Source organism: Salvelinus fontinalis, chromosome 22 (assembly GCF_029448725.1).
Source record: "Salvelinus fontinalis isolate EN_2023a chromosome 22, ASM2944872v1, whole genome shotgun sequence".
Lineage (NCBI taxonomy): Eukaryota > Metazoa > Chordata > Actinopteri > Salmoniformes > Salmonidae > Salvelinus > Salvelinus fontinalis.
This window is the reverse complement of record NC_074686.1, coordinates 14,976,263-14,990,475: the sequence shown is the minus strand read 5'-3', so window position 1 is coordinate 14,990,475 and position 14,213 is coordinate 14,976,263. Positions and strand designations below refer to the sequence as shown.

Here is a 14,213-nt window from a genome sequence, read left to right as displayed (position 1 = left end):
TCTCTAGATACAATATCTCTCTCATCATTAATCAATGCCTAGGTTTACCTCCAATGTACTCACATCCTACCTTACCTCTGTCTGTACACTATGCCTTGAATCTATTCTCTCACGCCCAGAAACCTGCTCCTTTTACTCTCTGCTCTGAACGCACTAAACGACCAGTCCTGATAGCCTTTAGCCGTACCCTCATCCTACTCCTCCTCTGTTCCTCTGGTGATGTAGAGGTTAATCCAGGCTCTGCAGTGCCTAGCTCCACTCCTACTCCCCAGGTGCTCTCATTTGTTGACTTCTGTAACCGTAAAAGCCTTGGTTTCATGCATGTTAACATTAGAAGCCTCCTCCCTAAGTTTGTGTTAATCACTGCTTTAGCACACTCTGCCAACCCGGATGTCCTAGCCGTGTCTGAATCCTGGCTAGTCCACCAAAACTCCTGAAATTTTCATCCCATGCACATTTGTGGCCTGCTGGAGGTCATTTTGCAGGGCTCTGGCAGTGCTCCTCCTTGCACAAAGGCGGAGGTAGCGGTCCTGCTGCTGGGTTGTTGCCCTCCCACGGCCTCCTCCACGTCTCCTGATGTACTGGCCTGTCTCCTGGTAGCGCCTCCATGCTCTGGACACTACGCTGACAGACACAGCAAACCTTCTTGCCACAGCTCGCATTGATGTGCCATCCTGGATGAGCTGCACTACCTGAGCCACTTGTGTGGGTTGTAGACTCCGTCTCATGCTACCACTAGAGTGAAAGCACCGCCAGCATTCAAAAAGTGACCAAAACATCAGCCAGGAAGCATAGGAACTGAGAAGTGGCCTGTGGTCACCACCTGCAGAACCACTCCTTTATTGGGGGATGTCTTGCTAATTGCCTATAATTTCCACCTTTTGTCTATTCCATTTGCACAACAGCATGTGAAATTTATTGTCAATCAGTGTTGCTTCCTAAGTGGACAGTTTGATTTCACAGAAGTGTGATTGACTTGGAGTTACATTGTGTTGTTTAAGTGTTCCCTTTATTTTTTTGAGCAGTGTATATATAAAAATAAATAAATAAATTAAGAAGCATTGCAAGTTAAAATGTTGTAAAGTTAGTGTGGGAGAGGTGGAAAAAATATTCTTATCGATCAATAATGACAAACCTCCTGGCATTGACAACTTAGATGGAAAGCTACTGAGGATGGTAGCTGACACTATAGCCACTCCTATCTGTCATATCTTAAATCTGAGCCTAGATGAAAGTCTTTGTCCTCAGGCCTGGAGGGAAGCCGAAGTAATTCCGCTACCCAAGAGCGGTAAAGCGGCCTTTACTGGTTCAGACCTATAAGCCTGCTGCCAGCTCTTAGCAAACTGTTGGAAAAAATTATGTTTGACCAAATACAATGCTATATCTCTGTAAACAAATTCACAATAAACTTTCAGTATATTAATAGAAGAGGGCACTCAAAATGTACTACACTGACAGAAATGGCTGATGATTGGTTGAAAGAAATTGATAAGAAGATTGTGGGAGTTGTACTGTTAGATTTCAGTGCAGCCTTTGATATTATTGACTACAACCGGTTGTTGCAAAAAACATATGTGTTATGGCTTTTCAACCTGTGGCATATCATGGATTCAAAGCTATCTATCTAATAGAACTCAAAGGGTTTTCCTTAATGGAAGCTTCTCTAATGTCAAACATGTGAAGTGTGGTGTACCACAGGGCAGCTCTCTAGGCCCTCTACTCTTTTGTATTTTTACCAATGACCTGATGATTCAATCATATACGCATCAGCAACCACAGCTAAACAAGTTGTTGGAATGGGTGGTCAGTAATAAACTGGTCCTGAACATCTCTAAAGCTAAGAGCATTGTATTTGGTACAAATCATTCCCTAAGTTCTAGAACTCAGCTGAATATGGTAATGAATGATGTGGCTGTTGAAAAGTTGAGACTAAATTACTTGGCGTTACCTTAGATTGTAAACTGTCATGGTCCAAACATATAGATTCAATGGTTGAAAGATGGGGAGAAGTCTGTCCGTAATAAAGAGATGCTCTGCTTTTTTGACACCACACTCCAAAAAGCAAGTTAGGCAGGCTAGTTTTGTCTAATCTTGATTATTGTCCAGTCGTGTGGTCCAGTGTGGTCCAAAGATGTAGTTAAGTTGCAGCTGGCCCTTGGAACAGAGCGGCACGTCTTGCTCTTCATTGTAATCAGAGGACTGATATAAATACTATGCATGCCAGTCTCTCTTGGCTAAAAGTTGAGGAGAGACTGACTGTATCAATTCTTTTTATAACAATGTGTTGAAAATCCCAAATTATTTTCATAGTCAACTTACACATAGCTCTAACACACATACTTACCCCATCAGACATGCCACCAGGGGTCTTTTCACAGTCCCCAATTCAGAAGAAATTCAAGAAAGCGTACAGTACTATATAAAGCCATTATTGCATGGAACTCCATTCCATCTCATATTGCTCAAATAAACAGCAAACCTGGTTTAAAAAAACAGATATAGCAACACCTCACAGCACAACGCCTCTCCCCTATTTGACCTAGATAGTTTGTGTGTATGTATTGATATGTAGGCTACGTGTGCCTTTAAAAAAGAATTGTTCTGTCCTTGAACTGTTCTTGTTTATTAAATGTTCTATATTAAATGTCATGTTTTATGTTTTGTGTGGATCCCAGGAAGAGTAGATGCTGCTTTTGCAACAGCTAATGGGATCCTAATAAAATACCAAAAATATACTGCACAAATCATGTAAATGAAAAACCTGAAATGTTTTTACTTACAAAATATTTTTCTTGATCATTTTTTGGGGGGGCAAACTCACACCTGTTGAAATTCAAACACAGGTTTAGGAAAAGACAGAGTCAGAATAAATACACCTTTATTTGACTCATTATAGACCTGATGATACAAATGCCACCACAGAACAATGAAAACACAACAATCAGGTTACAGTTCTGAAATAACAGACCAATCAGATTACAGCAAGACAAAGGGACTGTACACTCTCCAGGTGCCCCCGGCCATCCCTCCCTCCTTACATGAACTATTGGGTTATAAACCATTAGTGCTTCTCCTAACTGTACAAATAAAGCTCAACTACACCCCCTCCCCTTCTATATCTACATCTAAAAGCAGTCACAGAGAGTTTGGCCCACTTCAGAGCCGGCCAAAAGCCATATTGTTGTCTGCCTCAGTGGATGAACCTTCCATTCATCCATCCATAAGGACTTTGGTTATAAGTTCTAATACTTGGTTTATGATTCTGTCAGTTATGTTAGTTATACTAGTGAACTTGGTTTATGATTCTGTCAGTTATACTAGTGAACTTGGTTTATGATTCTGTCAGTTATGTTAGTTATACTAGTGAACTTGGTTTATGATTCTGTCAGTTATGTTAGTTATACTAGTGAACTTGGTTTATGATTCTGTCAACATGTCTGCCATAGAGTTTTGCGACATCTCATAAGATTGCTGCTTTTTGGTTGAAGCCTCAAGGGCCAAACTCTCTCTTTACATGGCTCTGTCTAACATTCTCCATCCCTACCTGCGCATGCGCGCGCACACACACACACACACACACACACACACTTACACTTCCTACAGTATCTCAGTCAACTATATACACAAATCCTTCAATATATCCTACAGTATCAAGATCAACCTAAACACCTCATCTGGTGAAAGGGGAATATATATTTTTCCTCTTTCCTCCCTAACGTCCTCTTTCTCTCCCTCCCATCCCTCTCTCTGCCTCCTGCTCCCTCTCTCCCCATACCTGTCCATTGCTCTCTCCCTCTTGCTCCCTCTCCCTCCATCCCTCTCTTCTTCCTCCTCCCTCCCTCTCTCTCCATCCCCATATCTCTTCATCTCCGTCCTGAAGGTCTTCATGTCTAATCTGTTCTGGTCTGTTGGGGTGAGGTCTGGTCTCTTCATGTATGGTCTGGGGAATGAGGTAGGGCTGACGTGTCTTCATGTCTGGTATGCGGTGGTCTCACTGGGGGGTGAGGAGGGGAGGTCAGGAGAGGTGAGAATGGGAGGAGGGTGAGGTCTGGTCTCTTCATGTATGGCCTGGGGGTGTGAGGAGTGGGTAAGGTAGGGGAGGTGGATTTTTCATGTCTGGTCTGTGGTATGCCTGGGGTGTGGAGGGTGAGGTTTGTTCTCTTCACGTCTGGTCTGGGGGGTGAGGTAGGGGGGAGGAAGAGGGAGGTGGTCTTTCATGTCTGTTCTTCATTGGTCTCAGTACTGGGGTTAGGGTTGTTAGTGTTGCTGGTCTCATCATTCTCTCTGCAGCTGATCCTGTCCAACTCTGCCTGGACATCACTCAGACCCAGCTTAGAACCTGCAACACACACACAGAACTACTCAGCTCTGCCTGGATTTATATTTTAAACCACGAGAGGGCGACACAGGGCACATACACCCCTTCTGCCTATATAATAACGGTGTGTGTGTGTGTCCTACCTGACTTGCGAACAGTCCCTGGTGTGCTGTTGCCCGGCGGCGATGCCCCGGCCTTCTTGGTCAGAAGACTGTTGAAGAAGTTAGCCAGCACCCCCTCACTGGTCTGACCTGCTACACACACAGGGAGGGTTGGAGAATGTCATACAAAAAGGTACAACAGTTGAGCAGGGTCTGTGGTAAAATACCTAATTGCTTTTCTGCTGTAATGTGTGGCATTAGCTACACACATTCACGTCATGTAGTCCCTGATTGGGGCATGGCGTACCTGATTGGGGCAAGGCGTACCTGATTGGGGCATGGCGTACCTGATTGGGGCAAGGCGTACCTGATTGGGGCATGGCGTACCTGATTGGGGCATGGCGTACCTGATTGGGGCATGGCGTACCTGATTGGGGCATGGCGTACCTGATTGGGGCATGGCGTACCTGATTGGGGCATGGCGTACCTGATTGGGGCATGGTGTTAGCTACGTTGGCTGCAGCTGAACGATTACTGGTCCTGGGAGAACCACTGGGACCTCTACTACTGCTGGATTCCTGTCACACACACAAGATCACATCAGTTTCCAGTATCTTAAAGAGAGAGAGAAAGAAATGAGGAAAAGAGAGAGACAGACAGAAGAAAGAGAGATTGACTTACCCCTGGTCGCCCGGCAGATGCAGGAGGCTGTTTGGAGAGCAGCGACTGAAACCACAAAGACACACATTAGAGAGAGAAAGCAACACCCACACACGTCACCATGTGTCAAGTCTCACCTGCAGCTTGAGCAGAAACACCTGGTCATCTTCAGCCTGAATCTCCTTCTCATGAACAAACTGGCATAGGAGAGGATGTACACAACGAGACAGGGGGCGAGAGATTCCTATTAATTCATCTATCATTATGGTTTAAATTACAATGGAAAATGTGACGTTCACGAACAGTCTTTTTGGGAATTACAAGAGAGAGTTGAGGGGTTAAAGGTCGTACCTTTCTGACAGGCGGTTTGACGATGACCTCCTCAAAGATGTCGTCTGGTTTCAGCGTTTGGAAGTTCTCATGGAGGATTGAAATCTTACTTTCATTGTCCCACCCTGACGGACTGAAAGAAGAAAGGGTCACACACTCGCAAACGTAAAGAACCCAGGGTTCCACTCACACAAAAACACACACTCGCAAACGTAAAGAACCCAGGGTTCCACTCACACAAAAACACACACTCGCAAACGTAAAGAACCCAGGGTTCCACTCACACAAAAACACACACTCGCAAACGTAAAGAACACAGGGTTCCACTCACACAAAAACACACACTCGCAAACGTAAAGAACCCAGGGTTCCACTCACACAAAAACACACACTTACATGAAGACTGTGTCTTTCTCCACCAGTTGAGCAGGGTAATGGAAGGGGAAACCGTAGAGTCTGTGAAGCAGGTATTTATACAGAACATCCACATTCTTCATTTCCTTAACCGACGTATACAGCAGAGACGCCCCGTCTGACACAGCATTAAGGGGACAGTATCACTCACTACACGATCCAAGGCAGGCACAAAGAAATTAACCGCCATGTTGTCTCTACCTTTACACTGCATGCAGATGGATTAGGGGTTAGTAAGATTCTACGGAAAAGTGATCAGAGTTAAAGTGTGTGTGCGCACGTGTGTGTGGACGTGTTTAACTATACTTGTGGGGACCGGCTGGGACATTTTGTTACTCCCACCAGGTCAAATGCTATTTCTGGTGGGTTTAAGGTTAAGGTTAGAATTAGTGTTAGAATTATGTTTAGGAGCTGGGTTAAGTTTTGGGTTTGGGTTCAAGGTTAGGTTTAAGGTTCGGGTGTTGTCACATACAGTCCTCCTTAAAAGAACCGACCTCGGTCCTCTTTAAAGTGATCTCTGGGAGAGAAAAAAAGGCAAAATAACAGTTCTCTTAAAATTCACTATGCCCTTACCTTTGAATGAGGACAACTCCTTTTCCAGTTAACTTCAACTATTTGAGGCAGATTTCCTCTTTGCATTCACATTGCTATGTCTAGAAAGGAACCAAGATCTTTTTCCAACATTCACTCAATGCACTCTGTGTTTTTAAAAAGTGCAGGACAAACCATTCCATCAGAATATGTTCCCAGAAGACGGAAGTTTACATACACCTTAGCCAAATACATTTAAACTCAGTTCTTCACCATTCCTGACATTTAATCCTAGTAAAAATTCCCTGTCTTAGGTCAGTTAGGATCACCACTTTATTTTAAGAATTTGAAATGTCATAATAATAGTAGAGAGACTTATTTATTTCAGCTTTCATTTCTTTCATCACATTCCCAGTGGGTCAGAGGTTTACATACACTCAATTAGTATTTGGTAGCATTGCCTTTAAATTGTTTGACTTGGGTGAAACATTTCAGGTAGCCTTCCACAAGATTCCAACAAAAAGTTTGGTGAATTTTAGCCCATTCCTCCTGACAGAGCTGGTGTAATGGAGGCAGGTTTGTAGGCCTCCTTGCTCACAAACGCTTTTTCAGTTCTGCCCACAAATTTTCTATAGGATTGAGGTCAGGGCTTTGTGATGGCCACTCCAATACCTTGACTTTGTTGTCCTTAAGCCATTTTTCCACAACTTTGGAAGTATGCTTGGGGTCATTGTCCATTTGCAAACAAGCTTTAAACTTCCTGACTGATGTCTTGAGATGTTGCTTGAATATATCCACATAATTGTCCTGCCTCATGATGCCATCTATTTTGTGAAGTGCACCAGTCCCTCCTGTAGCAAAGCACCCCCACAACATGATGCTGCCACCCCCGTGCTTCACGGTTGGGATGGTGTTCTTCGGCTTGCAAGCCTCCCCCTTTTTCCTCCGAACATAAAAGGTCATTACAGCCAAACAGTTCTATTTTTGTTTCATCAGACCAGATGACATTTCTCCAAAAAGTACGATCTTTATCATAACCCCTCACTACTGACATAACCCCTCATTTGTGGAGTGGTTGAAAAATTTGTTTTATTGACTCCAACCTAAGTGTATGTAAACTTACGACTTCAACTGTATACCTACTTACATTTTGGAAGCTCATAAATTGCATTTAGTAAAAATATAAGCCGTAGGCCTCCCGAGTGACGCAGTGGTCTAAGGCACTGCATCACAGTGTTAGCTGTGCCACTAGAGATTCTGGGTTAGAATCCAGGCTCTGTCGCAGCCGTCCGTGACGGGGAGACCCATTGGGTGGCGCACAATTGGCACAGCGGCGTCCGGGTTATGGGAGGGTTTCGGCAGGCAGGGATATCCTTGTCCCATCGCGCACTAGCAACTCCAGAGTAACCTTGGCATTACTCTGGACCCTGAGCACTCTTTTGACGAACATATCAAGACTGTTTCAAGGACAGTTTTTTTTCCATCTACGTAACATTGCAAAAATCTGAAACTTTCTGTCCAAAAATGATGCAGAAAAATTAATCCATGCTTTTGTTACTTCTAGGTTAGATTACTGCAATGCTCTACTTTCCGGCTACCCGGATAAAGCACTAAATAAACTTCAGTTAGTGCTAAATATGGTTGCTAGAATCCTGACTAGAACCAAAAAATTTGATCATATTACTCCAGTGCTAGCCTCTCTACACTGGCTTCCTGTTAAGGCAAGGGCTGATTTCAAGGTTTTACTGCTACAAAGCATTACATGGGCTTGCTCCTACCCATCTTTCCGATTTGGTCCTGCCGTACATACCTACACGTACGCTACGGTCACAAGACGCAGGCCTCCTAATTGTGCCTAGAAATTCTAAGCAAACAGCTGGAGGCAGGGCTTTCTCCTATAGAGCTCCATTTTTATGGAATGGTCTGCCTACCCATGTGAGAGACGCAGACTCAGTCTCAACTTTTAAGTCTTTACTGAAGACTCATCTCTTCAGTGGGTCATATGATTGAGTGTAGTCTGGGCCAGGAGTGTGAAGGTGAACGGATAAGCTCTGGAGCAAAGAAACCGCCCTTGCTGTCTCTGCCTGGCCGGTTCCCCTCTCTCCACTGGGATTCTCTGCCTCTAACCCTATTACAGGGGCTGAGTCACTGGCTTACTGGTGCTCTTTCATGCCGTCCCTAGGAGGGGTGCATCACTTGAGTGTGTTGAGTCACTGACGTGATCTTCCTGTCTGGGTTGGCGCCACCCCTTGGTTTGTGCCGTGGCGGAGAGCTTTGTGGGCTATACTCGGCCTTGTCTCAGGATGGTAAATTGGTGGTTGAAGATATCCCTCTAGTGGTGTGGGGGCTGTGCTTTGGCAAAGTGGGTGGGGTTATATCCTTCCTGTTTGGCCCTGTCCGGGGGTATCATCGGATGGGGCCACAGTGTCTCCTGACCCCTCCGGTCTCAGCCTCCATTATTTATGCTGCAGTAGTTTGTGTCGGGGGGCTAGGGTTAGTTTGTTATATCTGAAGGACTTCTCCTGTCTTATCCAGTGTCCTGTGTGAATTTAAGTATGCTCTCTCCAATTCTCTCTTTCTCTCTCTCTGAGGACCTGAGCCCTAGGACCATGCCTCAGGACTACCTGGCATGATGACTCCTTGCTGTCCCCAGTCCATCTGGCCGTGCTGCTGCTCCAGTTTCAACTGTTCTGCCTGCGGCTATGGAACCCTGACCTATTCACCGGACATGCTACCTGTCCCAGACATGCTGTTTTCAACTCTCTAGAGACTGCAGGACCGGTAGAGATACTCTTAATGATCGGCTATGAAAAGTCAACTGACATTTACTCCTGAGGTGCTGACTTGCTGCACCCTCGACAACTACTGTGATTATTATTATTTGACCATGCTGGTAATTTATGAACATTTTAGCCATGTTCTGTTATAATCTCCACCCGGCACAGCCAGATGAGGACTGGCCACCCCTCATAGCCTGGTTCCTCTCTAGGTTTCTTCCTAGGTTTTGGCCTTTCTAGGGAGTTTTTCCTAGCCACCGTGCTTCTACACCTGCATTGCTTGCTATTTGGGGTTTTATGCTGTGTTTCTGTACAGCACTTTGAGATATCAGCTGATGTAAGAAGGGCTATATAAATACATTTGATTTGAGGGGTTATGACAGGGGAAACGGTGTTGCAGTAGTCTAGCGTGAGCGGTTATGTCAGTAGTCTAGCGTGAGGGGTTATGTCAGGGGAAACAGTGTTGCAGTAGTCTGGCGTGAGGGGTTATGTCAGTAGTCTGGCGTGAGGGGTTATGTCAGTAGTCTGGCGTGAGGGGTTATGTCAGTAGTCTGGCGTGAGGGGTTATGTCAGTAGTCTGGCGTGAGGGGTTATGTCAGTAGTCTGGCGTGAGGGGTTATGTCAGTAGTCTGGCGTGAGGGGTTATGTCAGTAGTCTGGCGTGAGGGGTTATGTCAGTAGTCTGGCGTGAGGGGTTATGTCAGTAGTCTGGCGTGAGGGTTTATGTCAGTAGTCTGGCGTGAGGGTTTATGTCAGTAGTCTAGCGTGAGGGTTTATGTCAGTAGTCTAGCGTGAGGGTTTATGTCAGTAGTCTAGCGTGAGGGGAATTCAGACAGCGGAATTCAAGCGAACCGAACTCAGACCACCTCTCGAGATGGTCTCAGTTCGGTTTGCAGTTTGGTTTGCACTCTTTTAAGGGGCTGAGTTCCTTGGAGTGTTCATACTGCACAAAAAATTAAGCGAACCGCACTAAGTTCACAGAAATAAGCTGAAAGGGACCAAGTGTGAAAACACCCTTAGAAGTAGAGGTTAGGGAAAATAGGATTTTGAATGGGACTGAATCGTGTATCCCCACAAGGTTAGTTATAGTCTGGGTGGCCATTTGATTAATTGTTCAGCAGTCTTATGGCTTGGGGGTAGAAGCTGTTAAGGAGCCTTTTAGAACTAGACTTGTCGCTCCGGTACCGCTTGCCCTGATGTAGCAGAGGAAACAGTCGATGAATTGGGTGACGGGAGTCTTTGACAATTGTTTGGGCCTTCCTTTGACACCGCCTAGTATAGACGTATAGTTATACAAGACTGTGTGTGTGTGTGTGTGTGTGTGTGTGTGTGTGTGTGTGTGTGTGTGTGTGTGTGTGTGTGTGTGTGTGTGTGTGTGTGTGTGTGTGTGTGTATAAAGGATACACTGTAGACAGAAGCGTCTGATGTATGACTGGATGAAGTCCAGGTGTTCGTCTTTGTAGTCATGCTCCTTCTCCAACGTACTGATGGCATCGCACTGCAACACACACAGGTTAGAGGTCAGAGGTAATATATGTAGTCATGCTCGTTCTCCAGCAAACTGATGACGTCACAGCGAAACAGATAGAATAGGGACAATTCCAGTGTGTGTATTCGTACCTTAGTGCAGATCACCACCATGGGTAGTCCCAGGTTGTGTGTGAGTGTGTTGTCGCCGAGCGGCAGCAGAACGTTCTCCTCCTCCTCACTCCTCCTCTGGGTGGCGCTCTCCTCCCAGCCAGGATCCACATACTCCTGGAACTGTCTGGCCACTACAGACAGTCACAAAGCAGGGGCCTTATTTATCCATTGTGCGTAGGCACAAATCTGTGCGTAAACCATTCGTGGGATTATTTTCACGCAAAGTGTGAGATTTATCAATATGAACATTTACTTAGCCATTACCATGCGTATGCACAATGCCAAGTGGTGGAATAAGGAAACTGCTGGTCAAGAATAGAATGGGGAAAATATGGGGAAAACATGTGAAATTGGGAGAGTAATAGATTTTAAAAAAGAAAAAATCTATGTCATTGTATCTCCATTGTGAAATAATGCAACATCGACATGCTTTACAATTTTGACCACATCAGTGCATTTGTTACAATAAAAATCCCTATACAGTAATTTCTTCAATTAGAGATACGTGTGAAAGTATTATGTAAATCCTATAAAAGAAAGGGAATGGGAACTGGAATGAGAGATGGCTGATCTTACTCTGTTGGAAGATTTGGCACACGCTGTAAAATTAATTATGCGAGAAATGGAGGTGGAAAGGCCTTTATGGGCAAATATTGATATAATAACCATCATATCGAAGTAAACGTGATGATATGGTGTGTGGTCCTCCCACTACGTCTCAGGAAACCATGCAGTTTATTAGGCCACAGATTAAATTAATTAGGATGAACTTCACAGGGTGATGAGCTTGATGCTGATTTCCAAAAAATATCGATGGTCTTATTCTGGTGACACGATGATCGATGCTTGAATGCTGTTTGACAGAAATGTAAATCTTGCTTTTATCCATAGTAATCTCATCATGTAGACTAGCCTACCTGCACTGTATCTGAGAGCTGTTGGCTAGAGCGCAGATGTCAAGACCAGAGTGGGTAGAGTTGAAAATGCGATGGATGCGATTTTTATTCGGTACATGAAAACTTATGTAAAAAAGTACCTTTAAAATGTGCACTACATCATCACTCACTGCTTTTTATCCACAACAAGTCAGTTTGGTAGAAACACACCACTGGTGGGGAAATGTGAATATTTTCTTTATGCATATTTGCATAAAATCTGTCGCAAATTGGATGGAAAGCGAGCTTTACACACCGTTTTATTTTTGTGCAGTTGGTTAAAACCCTTTTCACAATGTCCAAATAGTCCTCTGCAGCACAGTTTCAACAACTTAGCTATCTAAAAGTCTGCTGAGCAAGCCAATAATATATCTGGTACCAGCCTGTTCAGGGTTAGGTCTAGGGCCTGTTTAGAGTCCTGTTTAAAGGTCAGAGGGTAAAACATGACGTGTGTTTGACTCACTTCTGTTCTCCAGCTCCCTCAGTGTTTCCGGGGGAACCCGGAGCTTGTCGATATGTTCCCTAGCGACAGCCGCCCACTTCTGAAGCGATTCCATGGCGACCCACGGCCGCGACAGGTCCACAGTAACCAATAGCAACGAGTCACCAAGCGCCTCTCGTTGCACAGCAACAGACTGCAGACCTTTATGGTACAGATCCCCATCTAACACCCAGGCATTACACCTGGTTTGGTCTACATACACACACACACACACCACATTATAGACAGACCTAGTAGGTAGTGCAGAGAAATTAACCAACATTTCGTGAGTGGACGCTGTTTCTCTAGAGAGAAATCAAATCATTCACTAAAAAGTCAAGTCAAGAACTACAGTATATGGGATGCTGGGCTAAAGGGAGTTGTAGTTTTCATTCGGCAAATATTCAACCTTGTTCAGCGCAGAAATGTTGTAATTAACTACAATGACCATAACTTGAATGTTGACTATTTTTGGTTTTGGAATGTCAATTAAAAAGCTCCAAAATCATTTGAATGTCTTTATTTCTTAATACATTTTATGATTCAAAATAATTATAAAACCGAAAGCAACCTATCCGACCTCAAAGGACTAATCACTCAGCACTACTAGTGGTTAAAAGGCAATGGTGGTGTAAAAGGAAAGCTGTGATTGGTTACCATCAATGTCGTCATCATGGACACTAAAGTAGAGGTATTCCAGGCCACGCCCCTTCAGGAAGTCCTCCACACCCTGTAGTTTAGCAACTAGGGTGGTCTTCCCCGAACCCACCTCCCCTACACACACACACACACACACACAGAGAAACACAGTCAGACAGGTATTAAACACCTAACAATGACACATTACAATATTCTACTATTAGGCCCATCAGTAAATACTGCAGAGTAGGCAGCATTCCTCACGCCATACTGATTAGCCTCTGTAGCAGAGGATTATCCTTGGGGTTGTTACTGCTAGGCGAATGTGGCTGACTGGACTCAGACAAGGATTGCTAGACACACACACATTCTACATAATGCCATATAAAAGCAACATAAAGCCTGACCGATAGCTGGTATCATATTGGTCCATCATTGTAATAGGAGAAGGCAGGGTGGAGGAGAGAGGTTCATCACAGCTAGCACACGCACGCACACAGAGACAGACAGATACCCACCCATGACCAGCACATTTTTCCCGGACGGTAGTTTAGATCTGGAGTGCGTCGATACTTCGCTCAGAATAGCAGACCTGCGGATAGATGGATAGAGCAGACCGTTAACTAGCTAATTTAGCTAGCTGACTGTCTACATGTACATTTTATAGAATCATTCCACTGACTAGCTAGTTAACTAGCTTATCACCAGTAGTATTAGCCAAGGCTAGCTATCGCTGGCTACTCAATCTAAAAGCCGATGCAGAAATGCTAACTCACTAACTAAACCACACAATCATCAGACAGCATCACCATTCATTCGTAAACCTAGCCAATCTCTATTGCTAGCATCAATGGGCTAGCTGCTGCCAGCTAGCTGTGTTAGACGGGCTGTCACTCGGATTCTGAACAATAACAGTCGCTCTCCATCGAAAAGCTCCTCCTGGATCTAAACAGGCAGGTGTCAGTTGTTCCCACCATAAATCCTGTCCATCTTCGTCTTCAGTGTTGGGTTGTTCGGCTGTGCTGTTTAGTCCACTGTTGTTGGAGGATAATAATGTACTCCTCCCTGACGCCGCCATCTTCACTGCTGCCAACCAACAAAGACCCGGATGTAACGCACAGTACTGGGCGTGGTCGTCCAGTAGAACAACACAATAAACAAACAAAATTAGCCTAATTAACGAATTAAATAAACAGATCCGTGCTAACTACAGATAAGATCCAGAGTGAAGGACTTCACTTGAATTTTTTGATTGGTGTATATTAAGTGACTTTCTCATGCGTTTACATTGTGTTTTGTATTCCAGTTTACATACTTTTCAACATTTCAGAGTTGCTGTAACTAGATTACTCTTTATCGCCAATATAATTAGCTTATTATCAATTGC

At 44.5% G+C, this 14,213-nt stretch overlaps 1 protein-coding gene across 2 annotated transcripts; it reads right to left on the bottom strand.

Annotated features, from left to right (window-relative positions):
* Nucleotides 1-2,861: 2,861 nt before the first annotated feature.
* Nucleotides 2,862-13,944, bottom strand: dync1li1 (dynein, cytoplasmic 1, light intermediate chain 1). 2 transcript variants are annotated; one of them, XM_055876634.1, is made up of 13 exons: nt 13,801-13,944; nt 13,345-13,418; nt 12,845-12,961; nt 12,170-12,400; nt 10,751-10,902; nt 10,535-10,628; nt 5,806-5,941; nt 5,431-5,542; nt 5,217-5,276; nt 5,101-5,145; nt 4,907-4,997; nt 4,462-4,572; nt 2,862-4,339 (listed from the first exon to the last, which is right to left on the bottom strand). In XM_055876634.1, the coding sequence occupies exons 1-13, from the start codon at nt 13,902-13,904 to the stop codon at nt 4,215-4,217; spliced, it is 1,452 nt and encodes a 483-aa protein (XP_055732609.1). In that variant the 5' UTR covers nt 13,905-13,944; the 3' UTR covers nt 2,862-4,214. The 2 variants fall into 2 exon arrangements, with proteins under 2 accessions (XP_055732609.1, XP_055732610.1); XM_055876635.1 differs by having other exon boundaries at nt 4,462-4,569.
* Between the last annotated feature and the right edge of the window lie 269 nt (nt 13,945-14,213).

Coding starts and splice junctions, on each gene's coding strand:
- dync1li1 (XM_055876634.1), bottom strand. CDS start 13,904: ATGGCGGCGTCAGGGAGGAGTACATTATTATCCTCCAACAACAGTGGA. Junction 5,942..10,534: donor CAGACGCTTCTGTCTACAGT/GTATCCTTTATA, acceptor ATGCTGTGTCAG/ACGGGGCGTCTCTGCTGTAT. Junction 4,573..4,906: donor TAACACCATGCCCCAATCAG/GTACGCCATGCC, acceptor CTGTGTGTGTAG/CAGGTCAGACCAGTGAGGGG.